We start from the raw sequence: 19,887 nt of genomic DNA, 5'->3' as shown, positions 1-19,887 counted from the left end.
AGCATTAAGTTAACACTCGTATCTGTTTTACATCTCAAAATTATTCTCATTGCTCTGTTCTGGAGCTTTTGCATTTGGTCAAATTCTCCCACGTCAAGTGATGATAGTATTGAGGAGCAGTATTCGAAATGGGGTGCTATTATCGATTTGTACACTTTGATTCTATTCTCGAATCTCGATGGATAGCTTGTTGCTGATACGCGCGAAAAAACCAATCTTTTTAGCTACTTTTTTACACAGATATTCGTGATGACTCTTCATTTTCAGATTCGAGTTAATCATCATACCTAGATACTTCAATGTAAAAACATTAACGTCTATATCATATTCTCTTTCTTCGTCCATTGTTATCACTATAAGTTTAGTCTTTTGAACATTTAGTTTAAGTTTGTTTACATTCAGCCATTTATTCACTCTTTCCAGGTCTTCGTTCACTTTTATTTCAATGTCCTTTATATTATCACCACTGTAATACAGTAACGTGTCATCAGCGAATAACATGATCATTAAGTGTAGTAAGCAGGTTTTGATGTCATTGATGTAAAGCAAGAATAGTAAAGCGGCTAGCTTGGATCCTTGTGGCAGGCCTATTTCCACTGCAGATTCCGACGACGTTGCTCCTCCGAACTTCGTTGCTTGAGTCCTCTGCGCCAAATAACTCCTCATCCATTCCAATTCTCGTCCTTTGATCCCCAGCTGCTCCAACTTCCGTAAAAGCTTATTCCTGTAGATTGTCTCAAAGGCGCGTTTCAGGTCCAGAAAAATTGCAACAATAATTTTTCCTTTTGCTATTTCCTCCTTCCAGTTCATTAGTACAATGTTCAGTGCTGTCTCACATGAATGCCGTGCTCTAAATCCTGATTGCTCTTCGATAATTATTTCATTCAGCTCTACATGCATTTCCAGGTATTCTTTAATTGCGTCTTCCAATACTTTTCATATATTTGTAGTGTGTTTACGGGTCTGAATTCTTCACACTTTACAGTTCCAGTAATCTTAGGAATCGGAGAAACCATCGCTTTTTTCCATTTTTCTGGGCAAATTGCAAATTCTATCGATGAGTTGACGACATCGGCGAATATCGCACCGATTATTGGTAGAGCATCAAGTAGAACTCGCTTAGATTGGAACTTCGGGTCACTTTTCGATTTTATATTTTTAAGGAATGAATATTGAAAAGAAATAAAACCACAAAAAATTAAAACTTATTTTGAGCTGAGTTCAAAACATTTGCATTCAGTTGAGGTTAGAGCTATTAATGTGGGGAACATCGAGAGACACATTGCTGCTGACTTACAATATGTACATTCACCCAGTCCTCACGTACGGAGAAGAATTACTGATATAACAGCTAGTGATTCAGTCAACAAACAACTCGAAATAGTACAAAACAAGGCATTGAGGACGATTTGTGGTGGAGTGAAATTTACACCGATTACGTCAATGGAAATGTTCGCCGATGTAAAAACATTGCAATTCTCCAGAGAAGAAGCAGCTTTGAAATTATATCAAAGAATTATAAAGACCCCGAACAACTTATGGAACAATTTCATTATTACAACCGAACAACGTCTTAAATCGAAATATTCATTAATAAAATTGAACAATTACACCGGAAATACGAGTTAAATTTGCCGAATAAAGTTCCGAAGTTCACGAATAAAAAACAATCAAAATTACGCAACATGGAATACAACGCGAACAAAACATTGATCAAGCAGACAGTACGGAATGCAATCACGAAAAGCAATACCGAATTGTCCGAAGGGAAAACATGGTCGATGATCAACCCGAAGATTGTGCGATCGAATGTTAGGCAGACGTATGTTGCAAATTTTCGAAAACTAACGGGACACGATCTACTTTCCAAACATTTGCATCGAATGAAATTAGTACCCTCCCCACTTTGCAAGTTCGGTGAAAAAGAAGACCAAACGTCAGAACATATGCAATGCCCTGGACTGAAGAAAGAAATCGAAGACCTAAAAAAAATCTGCCCGGACGAGGAAGAATTATTTTCGAAACTATATTGGCTTGTTCGAGGAAAACAATGAATTGAATTTATGATGTTTTCGAAAAAAATAAATGAGCATTAGATACAAAAAAAGAGTTATTAATTAAAAAGATGAAAAGAGTTTTCGTGTTGATACGAGGAGGAGCCGAGGTCGATAAACGATACTTTTCATTTTCATCACGAGTTATGTAATACGCGCGATGTTCGGATGTCAAAATTACTTAACTAGAAGTTTAATTCAAAAAATGTTCTATGTTGTTGTCTCGTTTTCGCTTATGTGATAGAATAGAGTACACACTTGTAACTATCAGTCTCGGCAAGCCTTGACTTCTTCGTGACAAGTGTGTAATATATATTATATGCTGAGGGCGTTAAAAGTAGTGCTTGAAACACGAAAAGTACAATTTTCGACGCATGTAGCATGTAAATGACGTCTTCGCAGCAATATTTTATTTTGAAACATTTACAATAGTCATTTGTGTACCTGTTTTGGACGATTGATTTTAGGCAATTTCGCGGATTGTAGGCCGAACGAAGTGAGGCTTACAAGCGAAAGTGCCTTAAATCAACCGTCCCAAACAGGTGCACATGTGAGTTTTCATGCAGAGGGCCGGAAACCCGAGAAAATTCGAAAAATTGCCCTCATTTTCGGCCCCGAAGCATGAAAATTTGATTTTCATGCTTCGGGGCCGAAAATAAGGGCAATTTTTCGAATTTTCTCGGGTTTCCGGCCCTCTGCATGAAAACTTACATGTGCACCTGTTTGGGACGGTTGATTTAAGGCACTTTCGCTTGTAAGCCTCACTTCGTTCGGCCTACAATCCGCGAAATTGCCTAAAATCAATCGTCCAAAACAGGTACACAAATAACCATTTCATTACACCAACTACGAAAGTTGTAATTTTCGCTTCCCGAATGAGATGCGAAAGTATAAAAATTCAACTCTCAGTTGGCCACGTCATCACAAGAGGTGCGAAAATACTTTCGCCTCCCAACAGAGGAGCGAAAGTACTTTCGCCCCTCAAACGAGGATGCGAATAGTCATTTGTGTACCTGTTTTGGACGATTGATTTTAGACAATTTCGCGGATTGTAGGCCGAACGAAGTGAGGCTTACAAGCGAAAGTGCCTCAAATCAACCGTCCCAAACAGGTGCACATGTGAGTTTTCATGCAGAGGGCCGGAAACCCGAGAAAATTCGAAAAATTGCCCTCATTTTCGGCCCCGAAGCATGAAAAGTAAATGACAGCAACAACATGTGTTCCGTCTGGTGTCGTTGTGATCACTGTGATTGTTGTGATAGAAAAGAACGTTGCCAATAATTTATAAATTTTTCTTTTACCAGGGGGCTGCCGCCCCCTGGTCCCCCGCATATTTCAGCTTATTTCGGTAAATTTCATCAGTTGCCTTCGGCCACGGGCTGCAAACTTCGCACACGGTTGAATTTTTTTTACTTTCGTCCCTTGTGATCCAAATAACCATTTCTTCCTAAGCGGAGTTTTGCATCTTGGTTGTTAAAATAGGGAAAAGAGTTGGTAATGTGGAAAGTGCAGTATATTGTGAAAATGGCTCCTACTCCGACTATTATTAACGTTTTTGCTAAATAGAAACCACATCCGTTTACCGTTTCTTTGTTTTGTCTTTTTATTTAATTAATTAACTTCATAATTTTTCGTATATTTATAATAATCATTTTTATACCGAATTTTTGTTGTGTTTTATTTTCAAGGCCGATCCAACATAATTTTTTGTTTTAATTTTCTTTTTTTACTTTACTCAATTTGTCATTGATTTGACACATCACACACTACTTTGCCTGAAGAATCCGAAATTCGAAATACTTTTAATTGAACTCAAACAAACACTTCTTCATTGTAAAATTAATTTAATTTCAAGCGTAAAAATTGTAGAGTTAGAGCATGTGGGAATGAAAGAAGTGGACGATGTTAAAAAAAGAATCTTTTCTCAACTCAGTGACGAAACGTTTTAAATTTCGTTGGCTTTTTTGAGAAAAACGTTGTATGTAACTCGGTAATGAATGCTTTTTTAGTCACACGTTGTGTATTGTCACACTCGGACTCAGGCCCTGAGTGACAGTCTACACATCTAGTGCCTTAAAAACCATTTATAACTCGGTTACACTCAACGACTTTACATAAGTTTAATGTCAGTGGAAATGTTTACAACCCAAATCCATTGGCCACACGGCTCACACTTCCACCATTATTGAACACCAGTTACATCATAAAATTTCCAAAAATAAAAAACAATAAAAATATTGGTTGCACTAAACGAACGTATACAAAACTCGTATCATCCTACCCCCACTTTAACAACAACAAGGTCTAATAGATATTCTGATTTTAACGATATTTATTTCTGCAAATTGGCCGAGTTACTTTGAAACTAATTTTATTTTTTGTTGATAAATGCTAAGGAGAAAGGATTCCATTACCGTAATGGCATAACGTGACTGAAAATGATATGTCATGATGTTAACGTTTTAATTTCAAATGATCAGAGCATATTGATTGTCCGTAGAGAACGATTTTTCATGCCTTGGAGCGAAAATAGCTCTACTTTCGTCCGCTAAAAAATATAAATCAACTTTCGCCAGCCTCGGCATGAAAAGTTTTGTACATAATTCGAGGAAAGTGTTTCGCCGTCGGCTCGGGTTGCAACTGGATACTCATCGAAAAAAAAAATCACTTTCCCCTTATCGTGTAAATAACTATTGGTATAATAACATCGGGCAGTAAAAAATGATATTTTGAATATGTTCGGGAAACCATTGTTTTGGATATTTTTCTTTGTAAACTGACCCACTCGGCTATTGAACTCCGAAATTTCTTCTAGAGCTGGTAACTAAAGCGAAACAACCCTTGACCAGACAAAATAAAATTGCCACGAAAAATATACCGACCGTTAGTAAGCCCATGCTTTGCACTCTAATCCCGTTCACCCTAAAACCAGTTTATCGTTAAGTCTTCAGAATTCTGATTTTTTTTTTTCTTCAATCAGTTTCATTGGACCATATAAGATGAGCCTCACAACAGGCATTGCAATGTGAAAAGATAACAACCAAATGGAAATGATTATTGTGCTGAATATCTCGCTAGTCTAAAACCTACAACCCTACGATCTTAACATTTCTATCATTTTTATAGACCTCTGTGTGCGCCAACGATTTACCACCGTCGTCGTCACTCGGCATTGAATGGCTAAATTTTTAAATTTCAATTAACTCTGCTTTACTAACAATTGGAAGAGGTTAAAATAGTTTGTCGTTAATACATTTGGTGTGTGCCCATAATTTGTTTTCATTTTTTCTTCAAATTAGCAAAAGATTTGATATTCATAATGATTGCAAATGTAATGATTGATTGGTGTGTGTCTAAGCTAGATTTTTCTTGTTTTGTTTTCTTTCTTGTTATAAATTTGTTTTTAGATAATTTTCATTTAACCGCGCTTTTAATGGCTGCTTGTTGCTTATTAATTCGTAATAATAGGTTTCATTGTTGAAAAATTAATTATTATTTTTGTTTGTTGTTTTGTTGGTTTTGTTATTCGATTCACTTGTGGTTTTATTATCTTTTGTCGCTTTTCTGTTCCATATGTAGTCTCTGTGTCAGTGGCTTTGTATAGATCCACGAATCGGCAACGGATTTGAAATACTAAACGAAAATTCAGGTCCATCACAACACAATGTTAAACGGTAACGAAATGAATCGAGTGCTTACCTTTGTGTCCCATTCCTCATTGGTCTCCTTACGTAATTTAGCTTCATCTCGTTGTTTCTGTTCCACCTGCGATTTTGCATTCGTAGCACGTTCAATGTCATTAAGTCTATTACGACAGGAAATTGATCGATTAATAAAAGCGTTCCAGTCAATCGAGCAGCACCACTTACCTTAAACCGGCAGTGACTTCCATCCAAATTTTCCTGGATTCATTTTCCGTTTGTTCCACAATTGGTCTCACATTCTTTTTGAAAATTGGAATGCAATTTACGTCAACGAATACCTCGGGCTTCTGAAAATGCAAACGACCGTCAATCTCAACGATACGAATGGGTTCACTATGTGCGGATGTTGAATCATACTTGTTTGTTTCCATCATTTAAATTGTGTTTGGATTCCATTAGGCCGCTCCACTCACCACTGACCGATAGAAAAGACTTTTTCTCGTTCGGCGCATAGATTTCGGCTGTAATTTTGTTTCGTTTACCGCCGTAAAATGGTTTCGTTAAGAAATCTATGTCCGCATGATATCCGGTTTTGGCACATGTTATGGTCACAGTTCCGCCAAGTTCAATCCAAGGTACTGTTAATATCGATCTGAAAGATTTTTTTTTGTTAATTAGTGAATGTTCGGTCGTGGAAGCCAGAAAGGCTTCGAGCTGTTTCTGGGTAGCGTCTGCAAAACGAACATGCATGCCACCGACAATAGCGTGAAAACTACGAGTCATACACCAAAATCAAGAGATGGAAATGCAAGAAATGCACCACTGTTTAGCATGAGTTTTAGTTCAGGCAAGGAACCACCCTGCCGTTATTGTCGATGGTGAGTGTGTTTGGGACTACATAAGCCATTTACTTTGCTACATTTGCTATCAATTAGAAGCTGCGCTAGCGCCTACTTCAAGGACTAACACTTTCAGGGAGGCCTACCTTCCATAACCATTCGGAAAAGTTAAAACGTATTCTTCGTTGTAATCAGATACAGTCACGACTCCATGACCAATATTATGGACACCAATCGACAGTCCCAGAAATTTTGACTTTGTCCAAACGTATGCCGAAAAACTGATCCTCTTGTTGTAGTGTTCAGCATAAAAAGCGGAAACTGTCGGAGGAAATTGTCAAATTTATCACAGCGAGGCAAGGCACAAGAATTATGTGAAACTTACTGGGTGGATGATGAGAAACCTGCTCAGCGATAAATGTTAACTGATCTCTTCTGCACCATGGTATCGGTCCATCTTCAACACAATGACTGTCGGCTTTTTCCGTTGGAATGTCCCAGTAACATTGAAATACTTCGCCCAATATTGGATTGTAGGGTTTCTTAGCTACAGCACTTTTTCGTCCGGCATGATAAGCACTAAGATACCAACGCGCTACTTGAACCATTCGATCACGGGGGTCTTTTAAATCAGCAATTCTTTAAGGCAAATAGAAATTCCATTAGAAAAACCAAATTTTGTGGTCGTTACCGCTGAATAACCAACTTCAAAAACAAATCCGGATGAGCAAAATAGTCAGCATACATTTCTAAGAGCGACCGCCGTTCCAATATGAATGTGGGCAGCACAACTTTCGTCAAATCCATGCCAATTTTTACTTGTGACAGTAAATGTGTTACCACAGAGCCATGCGATTCCATTGACAAATCCGATTCGGATTCATCTTCGTACAAAGCTGGGGAGGAAGAGAATGATGTCGCCGAAATGAAGGGAAGAAAAATATCGATCTTACCGTCATAGTCTAGGCTACCATCGTTTCGATATGGTAAAAATGTATCTTTTTTCTCTTTCGGTTGTACAGCGGGAGCTTCAACTTCATCTTTTTTGCCGGCGGGCGTTGCATCTGCAACAGCCTGATTACGAGACGATGCATCAGGAAACGTTCGAGTATTGCTGCAAATGAATTATGAATGATTAAGGGGATTGTATGGCCAGGGCGTCAGGGGTATGACTCATAAAAATTGTGTTATAGACAAACTGAACTTAGTTTGAAAGTTAGCCAACAATTAATACTCATTCGATACATTCTGGAGTTACTGGCACCCACCGAATTGTTCATTGATCGAAAATTATAAATTGGACCCGGTTCAATGCGTGGTATAAAAGCCCAAACAACCGAAAAACAACCATTTTTTTTACCGAGAACAACATTTTGTCTGTCATTGAAGGATAAAATGCAATTGAGAAGCGAATCCATTTACATTTTTCATGCTCGAAACCACAGAAAATGTGTGTCAGAACAATAAAATACCAATAAAGCACAACACATAGATTTACTGTAATTGTGTCCAATTAGATTGCGTACTTGTAAATAGTTATACCTGACACTCGTCCTACGTAACCATTTTTCAGACAGCGTACGAAACATTATTTTGATCGAATTTCTTGTCCGTGTGTCAAAAGCATACAAACACATCTGTGTGATTCGCATTAAATATTAAATTTGACGATCCGTTTTCGAGGAAGCACTGCCATTTTTATGTAGCTTTCGATGGATTTTCCACAATTTGTATTTTAACATTTATATTGCACCAGTGACATTTACCACAACTATTGCCGTCGTCGAGAAAAACTTTTGATTAAATTCGGAATATGAAACATTTCGCCTACTATGCCAAATGGCAGTAAAATCAGAATTTCGGTGATGAAAAATTAATTACACGAACACAATGCAGTGTAAAATGGTATGATCTCACTTCGACTAAATTGAGAGAAAATTCAGAAATTTTCTTTTCGTATTTTCTCCACTATACGGTCTATAGTTACGGTGCATTATATATGTAGTGTGCATATACTACATCCATATAATAACGTTAAATACACAAGTCTTCTATTTATTTACTGACTGCTGCCGCCGAATTTTTTTTTTCATATTTGACGTTTGTACTATTGTTTCGTTTATTTTTTTTTCTTTTGATTATTATTATGTGCAATGCGCCGGGAATAAATTTCTCATATTCTTGAATTCAAGTTGAAATTTCGTGTTTCGCCGGAAATGACATGCGCCGACTAGATTTCGTTGCGAAATATTTTCTCAATTTTATTTGAATGGAAAAGGACATTGAATACGGTTAATTCGGGGTGACAATACCCATGACAACTTTAAATGTATTTCCGGATGTATCGGGAACAATACAGATTATAGAGCGCCAATGACATTAATTGAGTGACAATTTGAGTGAAATTTTCTATTTTATCGAAGGGTTCTCTAAGGTTTTAATAATGTCTTATGACAGAGTGACAACAGAGTTTTAATGTTTGTCCTCTCCTTGGCTCTTATAACCAATGAAAGTACAGAACAGGTATGGCCAATCGAAAAATTCATCTTAAACGCACTCACAATTTGTGTCAAAATAATATGAAAATGAGTGCGTTTCATGGCGAAAGACAAATTTTTATGTCCTCCGGGCGGGTGATAGACCATACCTGTTTTACACTTTTATTGCTTATAACGTCATTGAAGGACCCTACATATAATTGGTTTAGATTTAGAGATGAAACGGTATCGACCCACGTCCTTCAGAAGTTTTTATTGACACAAACAATTTCATTCAGGAAGGGAACAGAGCGGAAATGTTGAAAGCCGTAGTTTAATGTATTACAAACCAAGGTTTTGAAAGAACAGATTAAGACAACTCTGAGTTGATCACGAAAGCGGTGACACACAAATTGCGTCATCGGATGCGAAGTTTATATGAAAAATGCAACTTAACAAAAACAAAATTCTGAATTTTCCAAAGAATATTTTCTTTAAGTTCATTTCTCAAACTATCTGTAGTGAGTGCGTTTATAAAATTTGGTGTCATCCGCCTCCGTAGTTGTCTTAACCTGTTCTTAAAGAACCTTGTTACAAACTGAACTGACTGACTGACTGACTGACAATTATATTCGAAAAGTCAATGCAATATTCCGCCTAACATTGAGGGTATGCGTATTATCAAAACGGAGGCTTAAAACGGTGTACTGCGAAATCCAGCTTGAAGCCCACATCCGTACAAATATTCCTCACATGTCAAAAACAGGTATTTAAACATGCCGCTGAGTAATGCATTTTCAGGCACTACATGTGTAGATTGAATAGTTATTCATGCAACCGGGTGATAAATGTTTTTTTAGCTTTTTTAGGCACTAGATGTGTGTGTCAATCAAGTTGGAATTTCATATTTCTCCTAGAGGTGAACATGAACACAACATTTTCCATGCGTGCATGTTGTGTTTTACAGTTTTTCTCCGCGAAACGAAAACATCGATTCAGCCATGACATTTTCAAAACAATAACAAAGTGACAGTTCGAATGAGAAAAGTTCGATTTTCTCCTCACTGGAGAGAAAGTGCTGCATTTTTCTCACTAAAAATGCAATTCAACCAGTCTTCAACCACTCAATTTTTCATGACCCATTAACGCAATTCTCTCTGGTTACATAAATAACATGGAACCGAAATAGTTATTTGTTACCCAACGGAATAAAAGTAGAAAATTTCATTTCGAATGTTTTGTTTGTGGCCAGAGCGTAGCGAGGGCCACACTCGAGAAAATGAAATTTCCTACTTTCCTTCCGTTGGGTAACAATAGTTATTTGTGTATCTGTTTTGGACGATTGTTTTTAGGCAATTTCGCGAGTTGTAGCCCGAACGAAGTGATGGCTACATGCGAAAGTGCCTAAAATCAATCGTCCAAAACAGATACTCAAAAAAAAATTCACGTAAGGGGTCGAAAACCCGAGAAAAATCTCGAAACTTCCTCATTTTCGGCCCCGACACATGAAAATAACTATTTTATGCCAAATACTGCGAAAGTTTGTAAGTTTGTAAGTTTGCCTGCGGCGCGGGCTGCAAACTTCACACGTTTGATTTTTTTTACTTTCGCCCCTTGTTATGCAAAATACTATTTCACAACAAAGGCCTCCGAAGTTTCAGCGCAGGGGAGAAAATAACTATTTTCTTGCCTGCGTTGTGAAAATGCAATTTTTGCACTGCTGGCTATTCAGGAAATAGTACATTTCGTACATAGGATTAAAAGTCTTTTTTAGCGTGTGAGAAGTTTACAGACAGAGCCGAAGGCGAGGTCTGGAATTGAATACGCTAAAGAAGACTTTTAGTCCGTGGTACGAATAGTATTTTTCATATTGGATGGAGGATAAGTGCGACGAAGTGTCCTAGGTATGAAAACTCATTTTCAATGCCGGTACCATGTACCATTGATACGTTGGAAAGTGGTATTTCTTCAACGCATGTCCTTTGTCACGTAAACAACTATTGACCATACCAAAGAGTAAAATTCTATTCACTTGAAGTATTTCATACCAACAATTATACAAAGTGATTACACATTCCTTTTTACTTGCTTCGTGCTGATAACGTATAGTTCTGACTTCTTCTCGCAGAAGTGTAACTCAAAAATACCGAATAATAAGCAGACTTTGCACAACATTAGATAAATGTTCCGCTCTATTGTTTCCATTCCACACGCACCGAAAATTTGAGACAAGTCATCGTAAAGTGATACACATGCACGATATTAACCTTAAGAAACATCATTGTCAAGGACAGATTTGACAGCAAGCAAATAAATTGAATACAATTTACAATTCAAACCAGCAGCGCAGCGGTCAATATTTGCACACATCAACAGAATTGATGTTTAGCACACACTTCAATCATAACAACTTTGCAATGCAAATTTTGTTTTAATGGAAAATGGAAACCGTACAACTTACCAAGTCGGTGAATTTCCGTGACTCGAAAATGGGTCATCGTATGCATCGTAGAAGTCATCTTCACCCTCCGAACTGGAATACGAAGTTTCTGGGACGAACGATGTCATCACAGGAGCGCTGTCATCTAGTAACAGTAAGTGGACTGCTGTTATCGATAATGTCGATGGTAAGAAAATGTCTCAGATGAAAATTTAAACAAAAAAGAAAAAGAAAAACGAAACAAATTCCAACGACAAGACAAAAACAAAAAGAATCAACGACAATTCTCTCACCTTCACGTTGTATTACGAGTGAACGTTTACTTTCTATGCACTCAGAACCATACGCAACGCCTGTGTGTGGCAATGGTATTCCAACAGGTGGCAATATTTCTATAAAACAACATAATCATGTGGTGAACCAATGAGTTTCTATATTCCCATTCTATTTATCGACGTTTTGTTCCAACTATGTGCATAAAACAATAACACAGCAATTTACCTATCCGCTGTCTTACAAATCACTATCAAAAGTAAAGTAAATCGAATCGATAATACACGTTTCAGTTGAGGGTCGTCGAAATTATGAATTTTACATTTGATTTCGACACAGACGGTTATGTGATTTATTACAGCCAAAGCAGGGAAGGAATTGGAAACAAATTTTTTGATCGATCAATAACAATGTGTCTTGTTGAACACGAATTAATTTATTGTATTCGGTGCAACGGTTATTCCGTTAGAAACATTGAATGAAAATACAGTAGACGCATCACTTGCGGCACAATTAATTTTAGATTAATCGGATGAGTGAAAGGAAAATTACGGCTACAGGACTGGAATACCAACAATGCTTTGGTCCACTGTCCACTAAGCCGAAGACAATGAATGTGATACCATGCATGGCTAAAGCACTATAATTCATTGTTTTATTTCTGTCGATCAATTGCTTTATTGAAGCGGCTTCAACAATGCATTTAATAAAGAAGCACAAACGGTGACTTACAATCCCGTAACTCTATGCTTAGATTCTTTAGTGGATCTCAAAACAAAGTTTTAGATTGAATTACTTAAATGATCCAGTTGGAAATTGTATTAATTGTCACTGAAAAAACAACAAATGAAACGACCGGCAATGACGTTAAGAGGACTCGAATTTGAAACATTTTGTCTTGGAGCAGCCTAAGTTCAACCTAATATGAGAAACTGTTGTGGGTGAACATTTGACCACATCCCCCAATTTAATTTCACATCGAACCGGATGCGTTTGTCTCTTCACTTCCCAATTATAATATTACCTCCGTGTGCAAGATGCTTGTAAAAACACGCAATCTAAAAAGACACACCTTCAAGCAGGTTAGATTAGCTACCACTTTCACACACGATACACGACCGTTTTATAGATACAAACATTCCACATATAGAACGAAGCCACAACTGTGTTTTCAACCAATCAATCAATCAAAATAAAAGAAACGAAGAAGTAAAAAAGTGAAAATATGAACCAACCTGTTGACTCCTCCGCATCGATTTTATTACTTGTACTGGGACCTTGATAAATTCCATTGATTGGATGAGCTGTATTTTTCGCTATTTGTAACAAAACTATGGAGTGCTTTATACTATCTAACATTGCATTGGCATTTTCCTGTATGACTCGGTTTTTCTCCTGCTCCTCTTTATCGGACAATTTCGATAATTTCTCTTCTAATTTCTAAATGGCACAAAATTATACAAAAGAAAAATCAGTGAAATGGCCAACGGCACAAAATGACGGCAAATTACATTCGTTTGTTCTATCATCAGCTGAAGATATGCGTCTGCTTCACTAACCCGTTTATCCAGAGTTTGTAAATAATTTGGACGTCTAGCTGCACCGCCTGATGTATCCGAAACACTGGTACCATTGTTATAGTACAGTCCGCGTACACGATGAGCATGACGAAGAATGGTGTCTTCTAATCGTCGAACCCATTTCTCTCGTTCGTCAGAGTCACGAGCCTAAAGAATAGGTTTTTGTTGAATGAAATATGCACAACAGCGAAGCATGTTAAAAATCCTTTAAATTAAGTTACCTGGAAGTGAAAGGTTTTGTGGTCTACTGTAATTGTGAACGTGTTCACATCTTGATCGTCTATGCCGATAACTGCACCTTTGAGACGAACACAGCCTCTGCGAACCCCTTTCATCATTTTTTCTTTCGACTGGAAAAAAAAGATAAATTTTCTTGTTAGCTGAATAGGAATCACAGACGATGGAAATGTCCTTTTCAAAGGCAAGTGAGAGAGGAGAGAGCAAGATGGAAAGGATAGAAACTGTGATATATTTGAAGATCATTAAATTTGCTCTTCAATTGAATTTTTACATCAGATGGAACAAATCAGGTTCACCAATAGTATCTGTAACTCAGCTTCTTCCTAAACAACGTATAATCAGATCCGCAGGTCTCTTGTTCACATATGACCGCAGTCTCGTTTCGTTACACTATCGTGACTTTATCAGACGACGATTTTAAGATGAAAATTATAGATCAAATTTCAACGGGAGGTTTACCATTTCATGACACGAGCCAGAGAGAAAAAAAAACTGAAGAAAAAGCTTTGTCAGCATTACACTTAAGAAACTTGATGAAAAAAAACACAGACCCACGTTCAGCGTCTACTTGAGTTGTTTATTTATTCCCCGTTGATGGATTCTTAAATCTATCATCAATAAGACACAAGGATTGCTGGAAGTGTATAGTGGAAAATAGACACAATTTTCTCTTGACATTCAAGCAATTTATTTATGGGTCATTACTTACATACACACCGTACGTATAGCATTCCTCGTAGTAAACTAAACAAAATAAATAGATGGAACTATTAAGGAAATCAAATATAAATTAAAGGTGAATGAATAGTTAAAAAAAAGAGGTACCTACATGTCAAGCATACGAATATTTAAACGAAATTTCGTTCGACCTATCTACCTTACAACCAAACAATTGTGATTTAGTACATCGCCATTATCGGTTCGGGTTGGTGGTTCTCAATTCGGCTCATTAATCAAAAAATCAAAATTTTATTACCGACAACACACTGAACGAAACAGAAATCATAAAAATCAATTTTAAATGTGCCAATTAAGTGATTTTGCTTAGTAAATAATTTTCGTTCATTAAATTTTAAACGGCTCAAAGTCTCTCGATCGACTTACCTTTTAATTTATTTCGAAAATTCCCTCGACTTTTTCTAAAAATCGCATTTTAATCCGAATTTTAACCGGTGTTGTAATAAGTTAAAAGAAAGAAGAGAAAAAAAAACATTTGCCAAACATGGAAAGAATTTCAAATGAAAGTTCCAGTTTCATACGATACGGAGGTATTTATTCATTGTTTTACAATTTTTGCCAAACGCATACTCATATACTCATGTATGTTGCAAACGTGGTAAATTATTTACGGTCGAACAATGATTTTCAGATCAAAGGGCTATCAATTGGCCGCTGATGGAAACACCTTTACTCCTAATGTGTATTGTTGCCGTTTACTTAACGATTATTTATCGATGGGGTCCAGCGTAAGTTCTTATTGAATTTTGAATATTTGATGTTGATAAAGATAGGTGACGATTCGATTTCTTTGCGAGAATTGCCTACTGTTAGGTTTTTAAGCAGACGGTATGTAATTTGCAGTACAAAAAAGTCAAATTAATCGATTTTCATGCTATAAGAGAATAGACGGACCCTTCCGGGATTTGAAGTCTTTTGCGCAACTTGTGCGTTCGAAGGCCGTTTTTGGTTCCGTATATTTTTAGAACCGAAACATATTCCGTTCAGCGTTCTACTTTTCCAATATAACCGTCCAACGTTATAAATATCCAAATTCGCCTAATCTCCAACGGCTAACAATATACCAATTAATTGCATAAATAAATAGTAATTAGAATTGGACCTAATTAATTACAATGCCGTCGCTTTTAAAACCGTTTCTTTTTCACATCGAATTACGTTTAATTCAATTTGGTAAAAAATCACAGGTCAAAAGGAAAGACCGCATATATGCATAATGTGGACATGGAGTTCATTAACATAAAAAAATAATTAAATTCAGTCAATTTGAGCCAATCTGTTCTATTATACCTTGTCTCGCTATTATGTTCACAGTTTTATGGAAAAACGAAAACCGTACGACCTGAAATGGGTAATGGCAATTTACAATCTACTGCAAGTGGTCGCTTGTTGTTATTTGATACATGGAGTACGTATTATGTTCCAATTTAGTATAACTATGAACGAACTGAAAGTTGAAGACATCCGTTAACAAAACTGCCTTTTTTCTTCTACCATCAACTAGATTATAAGCACAGACGATTCGCAGCCATTAGAATTTTGGAAATGCAAAAGTGTGGACTTTCGACCCGATCCGAAACCAATAAGAATCTTACAACTGACCTATCATACGTTCCTACTGAAAGTGGTCGAGCTGATAGAGACGGTTTTCTTTGTGTTGCGTAAAAAGCAGAATCAAGTCTCCAAGCTGCATGTTTACCATCACGTCAGCACCGTTTCACTGTCATGGATCATGGTCAAGTACAACGGAGGTAAATTGTTTTCGACAGCATCGACATACAACTGTAGTTATAATGAAACATTTCCCGTACAGGAGGCATGATCTTGTTCTCGATTATCCTCAACTCATTCGTCCACGTTATTATGTACAGTTATTATTTCGCTGCATTGTTCGGACCGGCTGTCCAAAAGAAGCTACAAACAATCAAGAAGAATATCACTGTCATCCAAATGGTACACACAATGACAACCAAATCGAATTGTCAATGACTCAAAATGTATATCTCGTTACAGATTCAGTTTTGCTTCATTCTGTCGCAGTGTTTATTGGGATTGGCGCAAAATTGTGACGTACCGAAAGTTTTGGTCGCTATCTATGTACCTAATGTGGCGCTGATATTTTACATGTTTTACGATTTCTTCCGGACAGCGTACACAACAAAATCTGACAAATTAAAGGGAAATTAAGACAATTTTGGTTGAAGAAATGCAATTTTGTGGAAATAAAATGTGATTCGCGAGTAGAACAAAGACTTTGAATATTTGTGCACACTACACTAGATGACCAGTTGGTATACCTATACCATGCACAATGTGTCCAAACAAAGATGTTCTCAGATAGACTCAGATAGATTATTAAAAAATGAAGAACCAGTTCAAGACTTAACCGAGTCCTTAATTGACTACTTTAAACGAGATCGTCAAAGAAAGAAGCTACAACCAGCAGGCCCGTTTCTCACAAACAACACCACACAATTTAACGTGATCTCATCAACTCTAGCTCATCATTTCGGTACCAACATCATCCTATCTTGTCGCCGAAGTACAAACTAATTTGCGTGAAGAAATTGCTACTTTATTCACACAGTCACTTCTTCACGTATAAAAGTGATTAAGTTCCACCCGGAGTATAATACACAATTAAGAAAATGTGTGACATTGACGTAATCTCTTTATTTGCTCTTTTAATTATATTTGTCGCCTTCAATACAACATAATGAATGATAGTAAGAATCGTTTGACTAATCTCGTTCCACTAATTTCGCTCTCACATCTTTTTATTCAACGTTATAGTGAGATAGGTAACGTCTATATGCATGATGCAAAGTAAAGGTTACAGAGACTATTTTGGAAAGCAAAAGTCGCTATTCTCATCAATGATGTAAAAATAAAATCGAAGTTCCAAATGTTGGGAATGAAAGGATTTTCGGTTTCGGGCTGGTAAACAAAATCGACATTCGCATTTACAGTGACAATATTGTTGACCCCGCCTTATTATGATCCGAATGAGTAATAATAGAAACAAATTTATGTTCTTTTTCGTCGGACAGCAAGTAGCTTTGGAAAAATATGGCCGAGTTGTGTGTGGTGAAGTAAGTTAGCGTGAATGGTTACAAAAAATGAAAACTACTCACTGTGTAGTAGGATAAGAGCCCCGCATTTTCATCCAGAACAAACCAACGATATTGCCAGCCTTTCATCACATTTGTCCATTTGCTTAGCGTTCCTTCCAACATGATTTAGACTTTAAAAATTTCAACAAATTTCACACACACCGAATCGACTTCAAAACACTACGATGACTTTTTCTATCGAAATGTCACCACCAAAGACATGTAAACATTGAAGACAGAATTTGTACAGTTTTTAGTTGCTGTGGAAAATTGAAATTTTATTCGACTTTTGGAATGAAATCACGGCAGTCCTTCACTTCAGGTAGATTCGTTTTTAATTATTTACACCAGCAGGTCACAAAACGTGCAATTTTAGATTAATTTAGCGATTTAATTTGTGTGTTTTTTACTCGACTATCGGGTCCGTAAACTTTCAATTTCTATGGATAACGTGACATTACGTTCGCCGTGAAGGTGGTAGCAATTGATTACGAATATTATTTACGTATTGCGTAAATAGCGCAAACTTCAAATTTTGATTTTTTAACATTGGTTTTTGGTAAATTTGAACATGATCGAAATTAATTCCAATGTTTCATTTCAGACTTAAAATTATAAAAACTTCAAACATATCACGGTAATAGTAGATTACATTGGATGCTGCGGAGGTAGTTCATTACATGAGGGATATCACCTCTGCTGGGATATTCAAACTTTACACTTGTCAAAATAACCGTTTCCAAAGCTTGTTACTTAAAACCACACAAGTGAGTTCGACTCGTATCACAAAATTGATTCCGAGTGTAATGAACTACCGAGCAGCATCCAATGTATGCTGTTTTATTGCCTGTTCACCCGGAATATTGTTGTTACGAGTACATTTTTCCACCCAAGGACCTGACAGTTCAAAACCAAAAGTGTTCAAGAAGACACTAGCAGATTCTTGAATACCAAAAGATTATTCTAAATGAATGTATAATTTCACAACATTTGTTGTTGCATTGAAACGTTTATAAACGAATCTAGTCTGCTCATCGGCTCACACTTCTTCATAACATTAATCCCGGAAGCATCACTGGCAACACTACTGTTTTGATGACATGTTGACAAACTACTTCGACTGTTTTGTTTTGTGAAGTGCTAGATTCTAATTTTGCGAAATATTTGTCGATTTTGGTGGTGTTACAATTAATTTTGCTGTGAAGTGAAGTAAATACTTGATAATAAAAGCAAAAGTGTTGAGTGTTTTTGAAAATAAGTGAAAAATGCAAAAATTAAAATTGTTTTGCCATAGATCAAGTCCGAGTAATAACCCGAAACCGAACACTGACAGTTATACTGACATAGAGAACCCTAACCTCAACTCTGTGAAAAAATTTGTAATTTTTGAGCTGCCGTTTAATTTTGTGTTTTGTCCGGATCTACAAAAACCTTTAATTTAATGTATTTCCAATGTATAAAAGGCGCAAAGTTCTTTCAGAACCTTGGTATGGTGTAAGCTCATTATTTTACAAGAAAACAATGAAAACCATTAAAACATTTGTTTCTATATTCAAACATGAGCAAAGTGCCTGCTCATTTTCACTGCATATACTTTCAGGTTAGGGTTCTCTGTGGATGATTTTTGACATTTCGAATAACCTTGGACTTGATCTATAGATTATTGCTGTAGATAAAATGGCCGTCACTTTTATTTTTGTGATTTTAATTTTATTTTTTCGAAAGTTTTTGATGAATTGGTGTGCACTTAATTCAAGTCACAAAGTTTTTGATATCAAAACTAAAACAACATCGCGAGTCATTGTTTCGATTTCAGTGCTATAAATACCTAACGAATATTTCATGTGATACATTTTTGCTGATAAGTAATGAAAATCTCCTGGTATTTAATGAATTTTCCTTCACTTGTGATGTAATAAAAAAGTACCCACAGGTAACGACAGCTTTTCGCGGGTGGGAAATGTACATGTAACAACAATATTCCGGGTGGATAGGCAATAAAATTGTTAAATGATTTGACTTAAATCAGTTACTTCATTTGTTTAAAGTTTCACCTCGTGTTTGACTCAATAACATTTACGACGTGGGGTAATTTGGCACAACAGTGCTAAAACAACGCATTTTTCAACTATGTAAAAGGTGAAGTCACACACGATTTTTCGATACCTAAACTTTGTAAAAGGAGTCATTAAGTCAATGAAATGTCTAAAAAACATTTACAGCAATAAACTTGCATGTGCGAGTTCACCTTTTGCGTAGCTGAAAAATACGTTCTTTTGGCACCGTGTGCCAGATTCCCCGATACCACTTTTACATCATTCGGTAATATAAGATCATCGCTTATTCTTATCGAATACATGCTGTAAATAACAGAAACAAATTTCAAACTTTTTTGATTTTATTGGCGAATAAACGTTCCCATTTACACGTATTTTATAAAATTTGTATTATTAAATTATTTTACGTGTTACGGCATGTTACATTTTCAT

General features: G+C 36.5%; 2 protein-coding genes and 1 long non-coding RNA gene across 7 annotated transcripts; 2 read left to right on the top strand and 1 right to left on the bottom strand.

Moving 5' to 3' along the window:
- Window positions 1-2,096: 2,096 nt before the first annotated feature.
- LOC119073942 lies at window positions 2,097-13,323 on the top strand. Its single transcript, XR_005087120.1, has 3 exons — window positions 2,097-2,109; window positions 10,085-10,089; window positions 13,194-13,323. It is a non-coding gene; the product is annotated as an uncharacterized LOC119073942 (long non-coding RNA).
- Window positions 3,893-17,857, bottom strand: LOC119073936 (oxysterol-binding protein-related protein 9). 5 transcript variants are annotated; one of them, XM_037179809.1, is made up of 14 exons: window positions 17,420-17,857; window positions 13,529-13,657; window positions 13,239-13,454; window positions 12,963-13,167; window positions 11,748-11,846; window positions 11,476-11,599; window positions 7,491-7,651; window positions 7,244-7,433; window positions 6,923-7,176; window positions 6,684-6,858; window positions 6,116-6,350; window positions 5,924-6,045; window positions 5,754-5,859; window positions 3,893-5,687 (listed from the first exon to the last, which is right to left on the bottom strand). In XM_037179809.1, exons 1-14 carry the CDS (start codon window positions 17,519-17,521, stop codon window positions 5,601-5,603), a joined length of 2,205 nt encoding a protein of 734 aa, XP_037035704.1. In that variant the 5' UTR covers window positions 17,522-17,857; the 3' UTR covers window positions 3,893-5,600. The 5 variants fall into 5 exon arrangements, with proteins under 5 accessions (XP_037035704.1, XP_037035702.1, XP_037035703.1 ...); XM_037179807.1 differs by having other exon boundaries at window positions 11,476-11,620; window positions 17,420-17,844; XM_037179808.1 differs by having other exon boundaries at window positions 11,476-11,617; window positions 17,420-17,844.
- LOC119073941 (elongation of very long chain fatty acids protein 4) lies at window positions 14,190-16,535 on the top strand. Its single transcript, XM_037179815.1, has 6 exons — window positions 14,190-14,815; window positions 14,917-15,013; window positions 15,600-15,693; window positions 15,790-16,036; window positions 16,099-16,238; window positions 16,299-16,535. Exons 1-6 carry the CDS (start codon window positions 14,770-14,772, stop codon window positions 16,470-16,472), a joined length of 798 nt encoding a protein of 265 aa, XP_037035710.1. The 5' UTR covers window positions 14,190-14,769; the 3' UTR covers window positions 16,473-16,535.
- Window positions 17,858-19,887: the final 2,030 nt, after the last annotated feature.

The sequence above is a fragment of the Bradysia coprophila genome, unplaced genomic scaffold, assembly GCF_014529535.1.
Source record: "Bradysia coprophila strain Holo2 unplaced genomic scaffold, BU_Bcop_v1 contig_138, whole genome shotgun sequence".
Lineage (NCBI taxonomy): Eukaryota > Metazoa > Arthropoda > Insecta > Diptera > Sciaridae > Bradysia > Bradysia coprophila.
This window is presented reverse-complemented; position numbering and strand designations above follow the sequence as displayed.

Excerpts from the sequence above, each read along its gene's own strand:
- LOC119073936 (XM_037179807.1), bottom strand. The coding sequence starts at position 17,521 with ATGTTGGAAGGAACGCTAAGCAAATGGACAAATGTGATGAAAGGCTGG. Across the intron at positions 7,652-11,475 it reads CACGGAAATTCACCGACTTG|CAATACTCGAACGTTTCCTG; the intron begins GTAAGTTGTACG and ends ATTCATTTGCAG. Across the intron at positions 5,860-5,923 it reads GAAGTCACTGCCGGTTTAAG|ACTTAATGACATTGAACGTG; the intron begins GTAAGTGGTGCT and ends CTGTCGTAATAG.
- LOC119073941 (XM_037179815.1), top strand. The coding sequence starts at position 14,770 with ATGGAAAGAATTTCAAATGAAAGTTCCAGTTTCATACGATACGGAG. Across the intron at positions 15,014-15,599 it reads ATTTATCGATGGGGTCCAGC|TTTTATGGAAAAACGAAAAC; the intron begins GTAAGTTCTTAT and ends TTATGTTCACAG. Across the intron at positions 15,694-15,789 it reads GTTGTTATTTGATACATGGA|ATTATAAGCACAGACGATTC; the intron begins GTACGTATTATG and ends ACCATCAACTAG.